This window comes from Lissotriton helveticus, chromosome 6 (assembly GCF_964261635.1).
Source record: "Lissotriton helveticus chromosome 6, aLisHel1.1, whole genome shotgun sequence".
In the NCBI taxonomy this organism is placed as follows: domain Eukaryota; kingdom Metazoa; phylum Chordata; class Amphibia; order Caudata; family Salamandridae; genus Lissotriton; species Lissotriton helveticus.
In genome coordinates, this window is record NC_136067.1 from 1,552,972,147 (window position 1) to 1,552,986,940 (window position 14,794).

Genomic DNA, 14,794 nt, shown 5'->3' on the forward strand with positions numbered 1-14,794 from the left:
CTTAAGTATGCCCTTGTTTAAGACACAGCTATCACAAAAAATGTAATTAAGGAAAGTGCTTTGTCCTTTTGACATTATGCTATTCAGAGTCTTAATTATAGTGCGCAGAATAGCTATCCCTATTGATACGCATCACTGAGATTGTCACTTAAACGGTGTGTAATGATTGATTAAACAAACATTTAGTTGGAATGTTTCTAGAACAGTTTATTCAAAACAACAAATCAGATAGGTATTGCTGGATTTCACAGACATAGAATACATCATTTGACTATGCTGAATTGTGTATGATTTCAACAGGTTAAACATGTTTCTAAAGTATTTTACTAAGATCCATAGACTTATTATTTTACTAAGATCCATAGACCTATTAAAACTTATATAGTTTGCTTATTTTTTTACGTGTGTTGTTAACTGTAACGTTCATAAACTTATTTACACTTACATATTGTTTCTTTCTTAAAGCATCCCTTTTAGGACCATTGTTGTCAGTTTGCTGTCTCACCAAGTACTTCTTCAGAATTTGTATGATGTCCTATTGGAAGAGTTTGTCAAAGGACCCGTACAAATGGATGAAAAGACAACTACTGTGCCAGAAGCAAGACCTGCTGGTTTCCTCAGATACATATCGATGCAGAATCTTGCTGTCATCTTTGATCTACTTCTAGACTCATACCGGACCGCCCAAGAGTTTGATACTCGACCTGGCCTAAAGTGCCTTCTGATGAAGGTCTCTGGCATTGGCGGAGCTGCCAACCTCTACCGCCAATCTGCAATGAGCTTCAACATTTATTTCCAGGCTCTCGTATGTGCCCTCCTCACCAATCAGGAGCACATCACAGGTGAGCAAGTCAAGAAGATCCTCTTTGAGGATGAAGAACACAGTACAGATTCTTCTCAGCAGTGCTCTTCAGAGGATGAAGATATTTTTGAAGAAACTGCTCAGGTGAGTCCGCCAAGAGGGAAAGAGAAAAGGCAGTGGAGAACCAGAATACCATCTCTAAGCGTTCAGCCAGTCAGCAATGCAGACTGGGCGTGGCTGGTCAAAAGACTTCATAAACTGATCATGGAGCTGTGTAATAATTATATACAAATGCATCTCGACCTGGAGAGCAGTGCCGAGGAACCCCCCCTTTTTCGAGGTGATCCATTTTTCATCCTGCCATCTTTCCAGTCAGAATCCTCCACCCCATCCACCGGAGGGTTGTCTGGTAAGAATACACCATCAGAAGACGATAGACTTCAATACAAGGATCACTTTACAGAAAATATGACCCCTCTGGGGGTCATAGGAGAGGAAATGCCACCAAGCCCTAAACTGGAGGCCAAGGAGCAAGGCAAGAAGAAGGAATGGTGGGAGAGTGCTGGCAATAAGATCTACACGATAGCCACTGACAAAACCATATCGAAGCTCATGACCGAGTACAAGAAACGAAAGCAGCAGCATAACTTGAATACGTTTGTCAAAGATTCCAAGATAGATAAGAAGGGAGACATGTTGGGCTCAAGGGGCCAAGATTCACCCATGCTTCAGCGACCTCAGCATCTTGGTGACCAAACTCAAATGAGGCACTCCTTCAGCGCAGGTCCCGAAATATTGCGACAAGGCAAGAGGTCTCGTTCAGGTTCAACAGTCAGCACTATGAACATTTCTGTACGGGATGCAGAGGCGCAGATAATGGTATGGCATCTTCTTAAATAATGGTATGGAAGAACAAGTGTGTCTTTAATGTTTAAAGAGACGGGATAGGATAAGCTGTTGTTCTAAATAGCATTCCCTTGGTTAAGACAGGCTTCATATGTTGAGCAAGTTAAGAAGCCCTTTAAGGATCTGCATCCAACTCTCACATCATCCTATTGAGAGTAAATTTATACATGCACAAAAAGCTTGCTGGCATGCTTTAATAAACCTGAGTCCATCTTTAAATCCTTAACGCTATCTCTGCCAGTGGTCGAAAATATGGCATATTGGGTGACTTTAATGACTTTTCAAATCTTAGTACCAGATTTGGATCTGAAGTCTTGATAATGATATTTTTTTTGTAGACTAGGGTATATTATAGGTTGTCCGCCAAATAGCTTGAGTATATTGTAGACGTGGTACTGAAATGCTCTCCCAACTCATCCATAATAGCATTGTGGTACTAAACAATAATTGTTAATTGATTTATAGTTAAAGAAGTAGATGCAGATTCTGGAAGGGTAATGCATGGAATATCTCAGGGGTTAGTACCACGCTTAATGTTATAATAAAATATGGATATATATTGTAGATACGTTAATGAACATCATTGTTATAAAATTTGCTGATGACACAAAATTGATGAAGGAGGCTCGTTAACTGCAAAATAAAACTCCAAGAGAAGCCAGATTACTGGACCTTTGCAAATAATATGAGATTTAAATCAAATTAATCTAGTGATGCACAGTCGTCTGACCAATTAAAATATATGTTTAGTATCGTTTCCAAGCAAGCACTTGCATTACAGACTGGAGTCTTAATGTCTCTGCAAAGGGCAAAAGACTTCTGCAGCATCCCTGATATTGTGTTCAGTCGCATCTGAGACGTAGTTAGACTTGAGAATCTACAAAAATGAAGCAGAGCAGAATTCAGCTTCCGAGTCAGAACAAGTAGTGAGTTTATTGCTCTGAGAATGGAGAGAAGTATGTTGAGCATGGGGTTAATAATATACAATACTCAAACAATTCAAGACCTGCAGGTGCAAAGTGGCTTAAACTTTTCCAGTGGGGCAGTTCTCAAAGAGAGGTCTACAACCACTCCACCAGACAATTACACATTTTACATATTACGCGGCTGTATTGAAAAGAAACACCTTGTATCTTGGACTCTGATGTATCAGTGAACGATGGGGTATAATCAATGGCTAATAATCAAAATGTATCAGTCTAGCTGTACAACATCCCTACTGTTACTGACAGCATACTAAAGGTGTAAGAGACCTTATTTCAGAGTGAAACTAGTATTGATTTTTTTTCATATTACATTTTAGGGGTGGGCCAAATTTACGTAGTCGCGATAAGCAAACCTACGCAAAATGGTAAAAAATCTTCGTGAACACGCGCAGAGTTCTGTGAACATGCGGAATTGCTTGTTCTGCCCGTTCGTGATGCTTTTTTCCTGTTCGCGTATGCTGTTTGCGGGCTCGGCGGGAAATATCTTGCGAACACGCATTTTGAAAGCGCGAACAAGCAAAAAATTCAGCAAAGCCACGGATTGCGGAATTCTTTGCAACTCCGCGTTCTCCGCAGAATGCGAAATTACCCAAATTCCGCAAATTTCGCGAGCGGAACGGAATTTAACGCCTAGGCCGAATTTATAGCAGTCGAGCCTGGTTAGTCGGATTCGATTTCTTCAGTGAAGGATGTAAAACCCTAATCCACGTAAGTGTCATGCTTCATCACCAAGTTTGTTTCTCACCGTGGATGAGATATTTTTCCATGGTGGTCTCCTAAATAGGGGCTCGAGTCAAGAGACTTCTGAGGTGTTTAGTTTCTTGTTTTACAGGCCCTTCTCCATTTTCACTATCATAGATTTGCCAGTTTTGAAAGAATGATAAAGCACCTGCGTAACTATAGACACAATTACCTAGTGGTAGACCTTATATTAATTGTTATGTTGATTTCCTTCGACATCTTTGAAACTTAGTGGCAGGCACTGAGGATGGAAGCATTTGCTTGTATCCATTAGCTAGCTGGTCAACATGTTTCAACCAATATTTAAGTTGAACTTCATGGTAATTTGCAAAAACCTTTGAAAATGCACGTTTGTGCATTTTTCAAAGGTTCATGTTGCACACACACACATGCCCTTCGGTCATGTGTGTGTGCAACATATGTGCACAGATCAATTTCAGGGGTGCAACAGGGTGTCATTTTGACACCCTTGCACCCTTGAAATTGCATGAGCAATTTGCGAGTACCTACTGGTACTCGCAAATTGCTCATGCAATCTCCAATTCATTTCTATGGGCCTCGGACAGCATTCCTTAATTGTGACTAGCAATTTGCGAGTCGCAATTAAGGAATGTGTAGGAATCGCAATTTTTATAGCGATTCCTACATGCATAGGCTTTTACGATTCCTTAATTGCGATTCCTTAATAATCGCAATTAAGGAATCGGAAAAGCCTACGTTGCTGCATGTGTCAGGTAGTAGTTTGATGTGGTGTGTGAGTATGTGTTGGTGACAAAAGGGGAAAAAGTAAAATAAAATAGATTAAAACATTGGAAGTGTTAAGGTTTCTGTGTTGATCCTGCGTTCACAGCAAATGAGGTCTACTAATTGTTTATCAATAATGACTCATAATGTTGCATTGGAATTAATATCATTTATCCCCTATTCCTTCAAAATATAAAAAGACCAATTCTGGGCTTGTGTCTTATGTCTTCACAATTAAAACAAAATACTCTCACAGCACCCAGTGTAAACATGGCATGCAGGTGGTGAATATTAGGCCATGTAAAATGTATTATGAAAATTATTCCAATGAGTGGAAAAATATACTCACTCAGCTATTCAGGGTTACAGAAGTCCAGCAGAGGTTCTTGTTTTGGTTGTGTCTCTTAGCCACACTAAAGATGAATGTATTAGCTCGAGATAATACAGATGAATGTTCTGCCCAGGCTTCTATATCTCTTTCAGGCACTCCTCTTTTCAATTCTCAAACATGAAATAACAATGAAATAACAATACTGCACTCTTTCTGTGGCAGGGGGGCCAATAGGACAAGGGTGTCTGAGACAATCATGATGGCATTGAGACCTAAGCCATGCCTGCCAACTCACATATTGCCACTGTGTGACAAACGATATCGGCTCCCATCACCCAGTCTCCCGGTGAGGAGCCGATATCACACTGTGGCAGGGAAAACGAGCAGAAAACCACTGTAAATAGTGGTTTTCCAGCACTTTTACCAAGGCTTTGAACTGCCAACGTCCATTAAGGGGTGTGAAAACACTCGAGGACATCGGCACCTGCCTCAGCAAGCTGCTTTTTTTTTCGGGAAGAGGGGGATGGAGTGGAGTTCAAAAGTGCCTCGTAGGTACTTCTTGGCACTAGGTTCCACCTCTTTGAAGGCCCCGTCTCCTCCTCACACTGTGAGCTTGATCCTCAAGTTGGCAGGTGGGCAGCCAGGCTAGTCCAGACCTCTCGAGATATCAGGCTGCCCACCTAAGACTCCGACAATTGTGGACATCCAGCGAAAAAGATTAAAAAAATTAGGCTCTTATTGACCATGCAGTGGTAGGCAGGACAGACACTGTGGGTGCTGAGATTAGAAATCCATATAAACATGCCAGTGCCATTACACACACAGTGTTGATTACTTGGAACTCTATAGCTTAAAAACTGGGACTTACTACTCATCTATCACCAGTCACTCCAGTTTGATAACAAAAAACTGTAATTCCTTCTCAGTGAGGCATTTTCAAACTAGAAAAGGGTGAGAATGCTGCACTATACGACACCTGTCTTCTAGTGAAAAGTGGAGATATATCAGATAATGCAAGCAAGAGTTTAATCTGACAGAGGCAGACAGTCTGTGCTCAATTAAAACACTGGGTATAGTAACAAAGCAACAAAGAGGCAACAACAGAATTATCAGCCTTTGAGACAGTGATCAGGTGCACCTCTCCTAGGTGGGCAATCTAAAATATTTATAAACAATTAAAAGAAGGTGAAACATGGTAACTGGAGATACCTGACATCCTGGGAGCAGGAAGATTGGCGAGGAGGAAGGGTATACACTTTGGGAGAACATAGTAAGAAACTGTGAAATTGTCCAGCATAAAGAACAATGCTGCAAGCGTATGTTTTTTTTTTGATAATCAATTTTTATTTAAATTTTTCCTCACAACATATAAATGCATTGGTTGCAGTTCAATCATCAGGATAAACATAACAGTGCATACAGTTGACAAAGAAAAGGCGGTCCAACAGAGCACATCTGACAGACCATACAGTGGGTACAGTTGTACTTGAAATAAACTAAGGAAAATGCAGATCATCAGAGTGTAAGCATATTGAACCATTTACCCCACCCTTTACTGAATAAGTCCGGGCACCCCTGGGCCTCGAATAGGGCCTCCTCCTGTATCCCACACCAGTCCACTCCTCTCCTCCAAACTTTTACGGAAGGCGCCGTGGCCTGGGACCAGTGGGCCGCTATATCTCTCTTGGCCACCACCACAGCTGTCCCCAACAGGCCCTTGTCCACCCTAGAACCATCCAAGCCATCAAACACCCCCAACAGAATACGCAGCGGATCATGGGGGACCTCCCATCCTTGGGCCTGCGTGACCTCAAGCTCCACACACCCCCTCCCCCCAAAACGGCGCCAGTGCTGGACAGCACCATACCACGTGGTAGAAATCGGCTGGGGCGGAGGCACAACACGCACATGCCGGAGAGGATTTCAGTCGGGCCTGGAATAGACGGGTCGCGTAAGATATGCTGCATGGAGGTAATAGAGTTGGAACAGGCACAACTTGGAGGATATGGTCAGGGTTTTGGGTACTATAAGGGCATCTCTCTAATCCGCCTCTTCCAGGGGGCCCAGCCAGCCCTCCCATCAGGCCCTGAGCCGATCTAGGGAAGCGGGACCATTATTGACCAGGGACCGATAAGTACGGGACACTCCGCCCTCCCCAAATTTCCCATCATCAACTGGGCCTCCAGCAGGCAGAACTCTGGGAGGGAAATAGGTGGCGAGACATGTGTAAGAAGGGCGTGACTAAGTTGTAGGTATTTGTAGTGTTGGGAGTGTGGAAGAGCATGGTGCTGCTGCAGGTCCGCAAAGGAGCAAATGTGGTCCCCCACCATACATCTCCGAGCACTGAAACTCCAATGAGGTCCCATCGTCGGAACCCCTGCAGAGACGAAACCTCTTGCATCCAGGACCCGTGCCAAAGTGGCGTCTGCCGAGTGAGTTTCCGGTCCCACCGCACGTGGCGGAGAGCCGCACGCCAGGCCAGAAACACCGTCCCGGTGACCGAAGGTAGGGCCTGTGGCACTGGGCTACCATACATAAACGCCTGGATCCGTGGGAAGTCCGACGCGCTGAGTTCCACTCGGTATGCCGGGTCGGACCAGCTGCACGCATACCAATCATGAATGACAATGAGTTTCGTGGCCAGGTAATAGAGGTGGAGATTGGTGACCCCCATACCTCCATCAAAGGGGGGAATACGACAGTGCGCCAAGGATAGACGTGGTCTTCTCCCCCCCCCCCCCCCCCCCCCGAGAGAGACCAGGTGAGGACACCGTCCAGCTCGCGGAACCAACTACCAGGGTGCTAGATAGTAGTGTTTTGCAGTATGTAAAGAAAACGGGGGAGAATCATTATTTTGAAGAGGACACTCCTGCCCAGAGGGTTAAGGGGAAGGTTTTGCCACCTCTTAAGATCCGCCTTCATCCGGACAACCAAAGGCGTGACATTTAAAGCCCATTCAAGTTCCTGCAGGAGAGCTATCCAGACGCCAAGGTATTTGACAGAGTGTATTCTAAGGGGGATGTCCGACTGCCAGTCATAGCAGTCTCTGGAGAGATGTAGGGGGATCAAAGTTGACTTCGCCGGATTAAGGCGGAGTCCGGAGACCCGCTCAAAGGCGGCTAGCGCCGCCATGCATCTGGGGCCAGAGCTATCCGGGTCTGCCAAGTAAAGCAGAACATCGTCTGCATATAAGGCTATCTTATCTACCTGGCTCGAGTCCCAGGCCCAGCCTTGAATAAGTGGGTCTTGTCGGATAAGGGCCACCAGGGGTTCCAGCGCAAATAAGAGTGGCGAGAGTGGACACCCCTGTCACGTACCTCGCCGGATCGGGAATGCTTCAGAGAGTTCCCCATTAATGGGTACTCGGGCTCTGGGGTTATTATATAAAACTCGGATCAGATGGCGGAATGAGGGACCGACTCCAATCCTGTCCAGCACATCTTGCAGATACTCCTAATTCACTGTATCAAAAGCCTTCTCAAAGTCTACGAAGAGCAATGCCAATTACGGGGCTAGGCGCTTCCGGTGGGCCAGCACCAAGTAGAGCCGACGAATACAGTGGCGAGTGCCCCTGGCAGGCATGAACCCGCACTGGTCAGGGTGGACAAGGTCCTGCAGGAGGGGCTGAAGTCTCTGAGCCAATACCACGGCGAAGACCTTGATCTCTGTGTTGATCAGCGAGATCAGGTGGTAATCCGCACAGTTCAGGGAGGGCGGCTGCGTCTTCGGAATAACCACGATCGTGGCGACATCCGACTCGGGCGGGAATGATCCTGTCTCTGCTACATGGCGGAAAAGATCCACCAAATGGGGGGCTAAGATATCACGAAAAGCCGCGTAGTATTCCTGGGGGTACCCATCGGGACCTGGCATTTTACCGGGGTGTAAGAGCACGATGGCGTCCTGGACTTCCTCCAGAGTGAAGGGGCGGTCCAAGGCCTCCGCAGTCTCCGGAGAGAGACACGGCATTTGGGTACCAGTCCCGTCCAGCCAGTCAGCCAGCGAAGCTCCCGGGGGACGAGCGGTGTAGAGGGTCGCGTAGTAGGCAGCAAAGGTTTGTGCGATGGCTGAGGACGTCACTTGGAGGGTCCAGATGTTCGAGCGGACCTCCGGAATAATACGGTTAACTATGGGGTAAGACACCAGGTTGTGGAGGAGCATGCCATTCTTGTCACCCCACCCATAAATACGAGCAACCGATGAACGCCAAACCATCTTAGTGGATCCGAACGAGATCCAACTGATCTCCTCGCATACCACCGCTAGTTGGTGGGAGGAATCCTTCGCGTAGCTAGTGAGTTGAGCTGCTTCGAGCTGCGCCGCCTGGGACTCCAGCTGAACAAGCTGGGCTGTCGCAAGCGTATATTTTATAGGAACTTAAACGATTGCAGGTGATATACCTAGGGGTGACAGAAAATGCTGGACATGTGGATCAGTTGACGGCTATGTAGCCCATATACAGTGGACGTGCCCCCAAAAAATTGCACTTTTTAGAAAGACGCGCTGAACCCTATTAAAGAGATAACAGGGTACCCTATTTCTGAACAGTGAAGGTGATATTAGGTCTCAGAGAACTAAAACATGTAGCAATATCCATCGAAGAGAATCCTTGTGGGTCACTGGTTGATGGCGGCCAAGCAATTCATTAATACATAGATCAGTTCTCAAAATGGATTTGTTAGAAGTTGGTGCACTAATTGCATCCACTTCTAACAAATTAATTTTGCACATTCCATTTAAGAAATTGCAAATTCTGACTCGTTATTTTTCACAGTTTCCGATTCTTTAAATTGAATCTGGATGGAGGAGATGAGAGACAAAGGTCAAATATGTCTAATGATGTGAGGTTGTCAGGGATGATTGAGACACTATGAAGACCACTACCTCTTGCAGCAGGAGTTAATGCAGGCCCTTTCTGTCACTGCGGTGCAAGAACGCACCCAACCCTTCAAGGGGCCCTCACATCTTCAAGGGGGCCCCATTCAGCCCAAGTTTAATTAATTTCCGTGAGATATGGGAGACTCAGGGGCACCTAATCACATTCTGTAGGAAGGCCCCATCTTTTGGCGTTACTCCACTCCCAATAATATTTAATTTATAATCTCACACTTTCAGAATTGAACAATTTTCAATATTAATTATTTAAAACAAACTTATTTTGTGTTACTCATTTAGCTTCAACCACTAACAACCATTGACTAAGCAAATAGTTTGGCTGTTTTAGACAAATGTCAGTTGTGTTACATATTTGGATGCAATAACAGAAAGCTCAGAGAGGAACCAAAATACCAGGCACACTGGGGAAATCATAGAAATGTTGTATACATGTTTAAGCCAACCCTTAGTTACATAGACCACACCCCTTTAAGAGACCCCTCCACTTTTTTCTTCCCAATTAAAACCTTGCATTGATTTGTATTACTATAATTTAAGTGTAAATGGATAGAGTATAGTCTTCCATTGTGTGAGAACTGATTTTTTTGCACATGCATAGGGTACAGTCTGATGTTTATTTTCATATATTTGTGGTTTTACTTTTCCATTGTTTATAAGCCTGTAGTTACATTTGCACTCCCTGTTTTTATTTCTTTAGGCCTGGACCAATATGATCCTTACTGTCCTCAACCAGATTCAGATGCTGCCAGACCAGACTTTCTCCGCCCTCCAGCCTGCTGTGTTCCCATGCGTCAGCCAGCTGACATGTCATGTGACGGACATCCGCGTGCGTCAGGCTGTGAGGGAGTGGCTAGGCAGAGTGGGCCGGCTCTATGAAATCATGGTGTAGAAGGTGGGGACGTACGGAACATTCTGAAGACACCATTCCAGCACCAAACTCGACACCGCCAGATTTGTGTGTTGTCTTGCAGGGGAGAAGACATGAGTACAGTCGAGTCTTTGGAGTTTGTGAATTCTAAAACAGCACCATACTGAAGAAAGGATGACAGTTTATTTGTGTCATTTTGGGCTGGTGTGGATCACTCTGTATGCCAAGCAAGTGCATTTCCTTTTGTAGTCCTTGCTTTCAAAAGAAAATGAAGGATATAGGAAACAGGCAGCCAGTAAGGCCACACCGCTTCTAGTTGCCGCTACACAAGAGTGATGGACAACCCTCTCTTTGTATGTACTATGTACCCTGTGCCCTTGCTATATGTGTATATATGTGCTATATGGTAAGAGCTGTCCCTAGCTCTACATGTCACTTGAAATCTACAGCCTATTGCTAATTGATATTTGTGGGGTAGCACGCATTCTGCTTTTGGGGCGGTAACCTTTTCTGCGCAAAATAAAAACAGACAAAAGACTTCTTTGGGGGTGGGCCTCTGTGTTGAGGTCTCACTGAGAAGTATGATTGGTTGACGAATTGATTATTTGTAACACCCACACTCCAGACTAAATCTCCTTTATGTGCATGTGCAGGTAGTCCGATTTAAATACCCGACACCTAATATGCTAGTCAATGGACAGATCTCAAGAGTTTCTATCATTTTCTGAAGCGTCTCTGCTTATCACCATTTTCCGAGATCTAACTGTTTTTCTTTAATGGCGTAAGAGCCCCCAGACGTTAACAATATCCATAAGAATCTCAATTGGATACCTGTGTCCCATGGCTTATATTTTTCAAATTAATGCATAGCATCGATTCCTCGCTTTTTAAGTCTAAACCAGAAGACGGATTAGATTTGGAAAATCTTGAAATTGCAGGTGGGGAGAAGAGAAAAGACAGAGCTCCTCTGTGGCCAGGAATCATGCTGCAAATCCCAGTACACTAAAGACACTGCCTATACCACTAATGCTAGTTCCTTTTGATGCCCCACTCCCATTGGAAGTACTTGGGATTTCTGGCCGTTTTCAATAAGATCTCCTTTTGATTTTCATTCAGTAATGCTTACTACTAAAATTTGGGGCTGACCCTTGCAAGCAGTACAAATATTAGGTAAGGGCGTATGACTCTCATAGCTAGTACAGGTGCTGTTGGTGGTTACCGTCCCATTGTGTTGGCAAAAACCGGTCACAAGTGGGTTCTGTGAGCAGGACGGGCTTAATTTCATACATAGGATAGGCGTGTGGACACGATCCAACAGCTCTTGGCTATCTGAAGCCTACCTTACGGGCGTGTTCTCACAGTTCTCAAAACAGCTCACATTAAGAAATGAAAATAGTTTTTATCAAGGACTTATTCAAACAGAAAACCATAGGTATTTTTTGTTTAGACTGAAAGTTTGTATAAGCCTTCCCTCTGTTACCTACAGTTTCCAGGTTCTAAGCAAATAGAATGCTTTTCATGACATTGATTGTAATCTTACCAGTGTGGGGCTTATCTTGCATTTGGACCTCAGAAGATGGTGAACATGCAGGTTTATGGAAATTAGGTTCACCGGGGTTTCCCTGTGCAAAGAGGAGGGAAAAACAAACTGATCTACCACATAATGTATTGAAATGGATCTGGTGCATATGCAAAGTTTAAGGGGACTCATACCAGTTAAAGGGTAATAGCTGCAGTTCCAAGGGAGAAGACCTAATGCCTTGCCCCACTCCTGCTTCTTGGGGGTTTATTTTTGGCATCCATTAAGAGGACGCCTGAACTATAGTCTTATTGCAAGACGCCTAGTTATCTAGGCAGTGAAAGGGTGGATGAATATTGTTCCTCTGAAACCTTGTTTACTCTAGCCATATGGTATTTTTATCTGGTCCTTAATTGGCTTGTGTTCCCCTTTTAAACCTGTGCCTGAAATTATTTTAATGTAAGGCTGTTTTTTTCTGTCAGTTGAGTTATTGAATAGAATGCCATTTGTACTTATCAGATGTATGCTGTTTTTCACCCGGAACAAGTGACTACAACAGTCATACTCTTCTTTTATGTCCTTCTGGGTGCACTCTGACAGAGAAGATGTAACGTCATGCATTTCCCCATCTCTCTACTTCCAAAATGGTGGAAAGGTTCTGTTAGACCCAAAGGGAAATCTTCGTTTTTTCCTCCTAAATAGATGCCAATAAGGTTGATTTTTTTGTGCACCAGTTTGAGAACTTTGGTCAGTGAAACACCTCTGGAGGTTTTCACATTACATTTGAAACGTCCGCTTGAGTTGCTACCTTGGCATTGCTACGGGCATGTCCTAATTTGGGTCTGTTGTCAAGTTGACATATGTTTTGACTACTCCAATTCAAGAAACGTGATCTCATTTGAGGTGTCTGTCTAGAGTTTTCAGTTGCTTTTTTTAGGTCGAGCCTGGGCATCGCATGCGCTGCTCTGCGAGGCATGCTGTAGTCAGGTATGGACTTGAAGCTCGGCCCACTCTTCACCCATATTTTTTATTGGCTTCTGTCATTGTGCACTGTAAACTGTGGCTTTTCATTGGTCAATAGACTTAGAAGTCCCTCCTTAGTACTGCCTTGTCTCATTTTGTAACCATCCATGAGGACACACCCTGTTACGTGTGTTGGTACTCTGTAGGCTTTAATTAAAGCCTCTGAGCACTATTTTCTCAAATAGCTTTGTCCTGCCTGTTGTTGCAGGCAGGACATGCTCTCTCCTAATGCTTTAAAAAAATCTTTATAGCACAGGCGCTGAACGCATTTGCAATGCAATAGGTCTCGTATTTACGAGAGTTTAAGCTATTGGCATTGTAAATGACAATGCCTTTTATTTATCTGTTTTAAAAACAACACATAAATAAAAGGGACTGTCATTTACAATGCCAGTAGCTCAAACTCTCGTAAATGCGAGACGTATTGCATTGCAGATGCTTGTTTTTTTAGTCTCCCTCAAGTTCTTCTTCACATGGGAGACTTAAAAAAAAAAATAGAAATATAAGTGAAAGTTTATTAGTCTGAAGCCCGATTACTTACCTTCGGTTATTTGTGGTTGTGTATTGCGGTTTTTCTAGTTTCTGTGGCTCTGGCAAACATGATAGGTCACAAATTGCCTTTGAGAGGAGACAGTGGAAGGGAATGTTGTTTGGAAGATTCTGCCTTCATTGTGTACTGCGTTAGGTAGTGTTGCCAGAGTTGTTCTAAGATACCTAATTACTGCGGCGCCACCTAGTGCCACGACTGCATTTACAAAAATGTTCCAGAACCATTTTTGTACCAGAAGAACATTTCAAAAGATCAGAAAACTATAGAATCCATCAGAAAACCGGTAACCAAAGTAACTTTTACCTTCACTGTGATTGTGTATTGTAAGCCAGGCTAGCGTATGAAAAAGGCAGCAATTATATATTTAAATTATATACAAGGGAAAACATTTCATTATGTATCTGTTCAGATGTTAAGTGATCACAAAGTATTCTGCCAAAGAAAGAAAGAAGTGTTTAAATACAGAGCAGATGCAGTCAATGGTTCAATTTGAAATTAAAAAGTTATTATGTAACCTTATAGGAGATGCAAAGTGCGAACACTATGTGAGATCAATAGGAGTAAGAATGGGGTGTGCATCGATGGTCGACGAGACCCGGTACCTTTTCAGATTTTCAGGAAAACGATCATTTCATTTACATGCATTTAAAAAAAATAGGGCATGGTGATGGCATTCATGAACCCACAACCTGCGACATATGAAGTGCTAGGGAGCTATTGGTGAGACAGTGTAGTACCGTTCACACTTTGTAATTTAAAAACTCAGCTTAGTGATTCTATTTCATTAGTAACTTGTAATGTGCACTTAGGGTTAGCAGGAGGATTGCACAATATCGTGGTACTATTAATACGCTAATGTTTTTTCCACATGGACGTCCAAGCTGTTTTGTAGCTTTTGCGCTTTCCATCCTGATTCCTTGTGTTCCAGTGTCTGCATTGTACCTGTTTTTACCCATCTTTGGAGCACCTTGTGAACTTCCTTAGGCCTGAACAAGCTAATGACTTACGCCCATCCAGGGCTGTTCTCTAGCCAGCCAGCAGGAGGCACTAGAGATGTAGACTCCTTCCCCTCCTTTTTCCCATGAACTTATCGACCTGGTTCTCAAAGTGTGTAGGTGTCTTAGTTGAGGAATACACTTTAGTCCTTTTTTTAACATTCCCTTTATTAGCATTTTGTATGACCTCTATGTTCAAAATTAAGCAACAAGAGTATGGCATCTTAGAGATAAAGAAATTCCACATCCAACAGACTCTGCTTCAGAAGTACACATTTTTTATTTATTTTTTTGCAGAGTTTTATATAGCGCGAACTAGAACCGAACCGAATCAGTTATCACAGCGCTTTACATAGCACCAGTTACGTTACATGAGGACACACTTTCATTTTAGGCACGGGGAGATTAAGTGATATGCCCAGAATCACAGGGT

At 43.7% G+C, this 14,794-nt stretch overlaps 1 protein-coding gene across 1 annotated transcript in view; it reads left to right on the top strand.

Annotated features, from left to right (window-relative positions):
- The window catches only part of ARFGEF3 (ARFGEF family member 3), a 505,700-nt gene extending 491,638 nt beyond the window's left edge, over positions 1 to 14,062 (top strand). The window contains exons 34-35 of the mRNA XM_078649342.1: positions 466 to 1,681; positions 10,104 to 14,062. Of these exons, the coding sequence (XP_078505468.1) occupies positions 466 to 1,681; positions 10,104 to 10,295 (1,408 nt within the window). The 3' untranslated portion in view covers positions 10,296 to 14,062. The remainder of the gene's footprint in view (positions 1 to 465; positions 1,682 to 10,103) is intronic.
- The last annotated feature ends 732 nt before the right edge of the window (positions 14,063 to 14,794 follow it).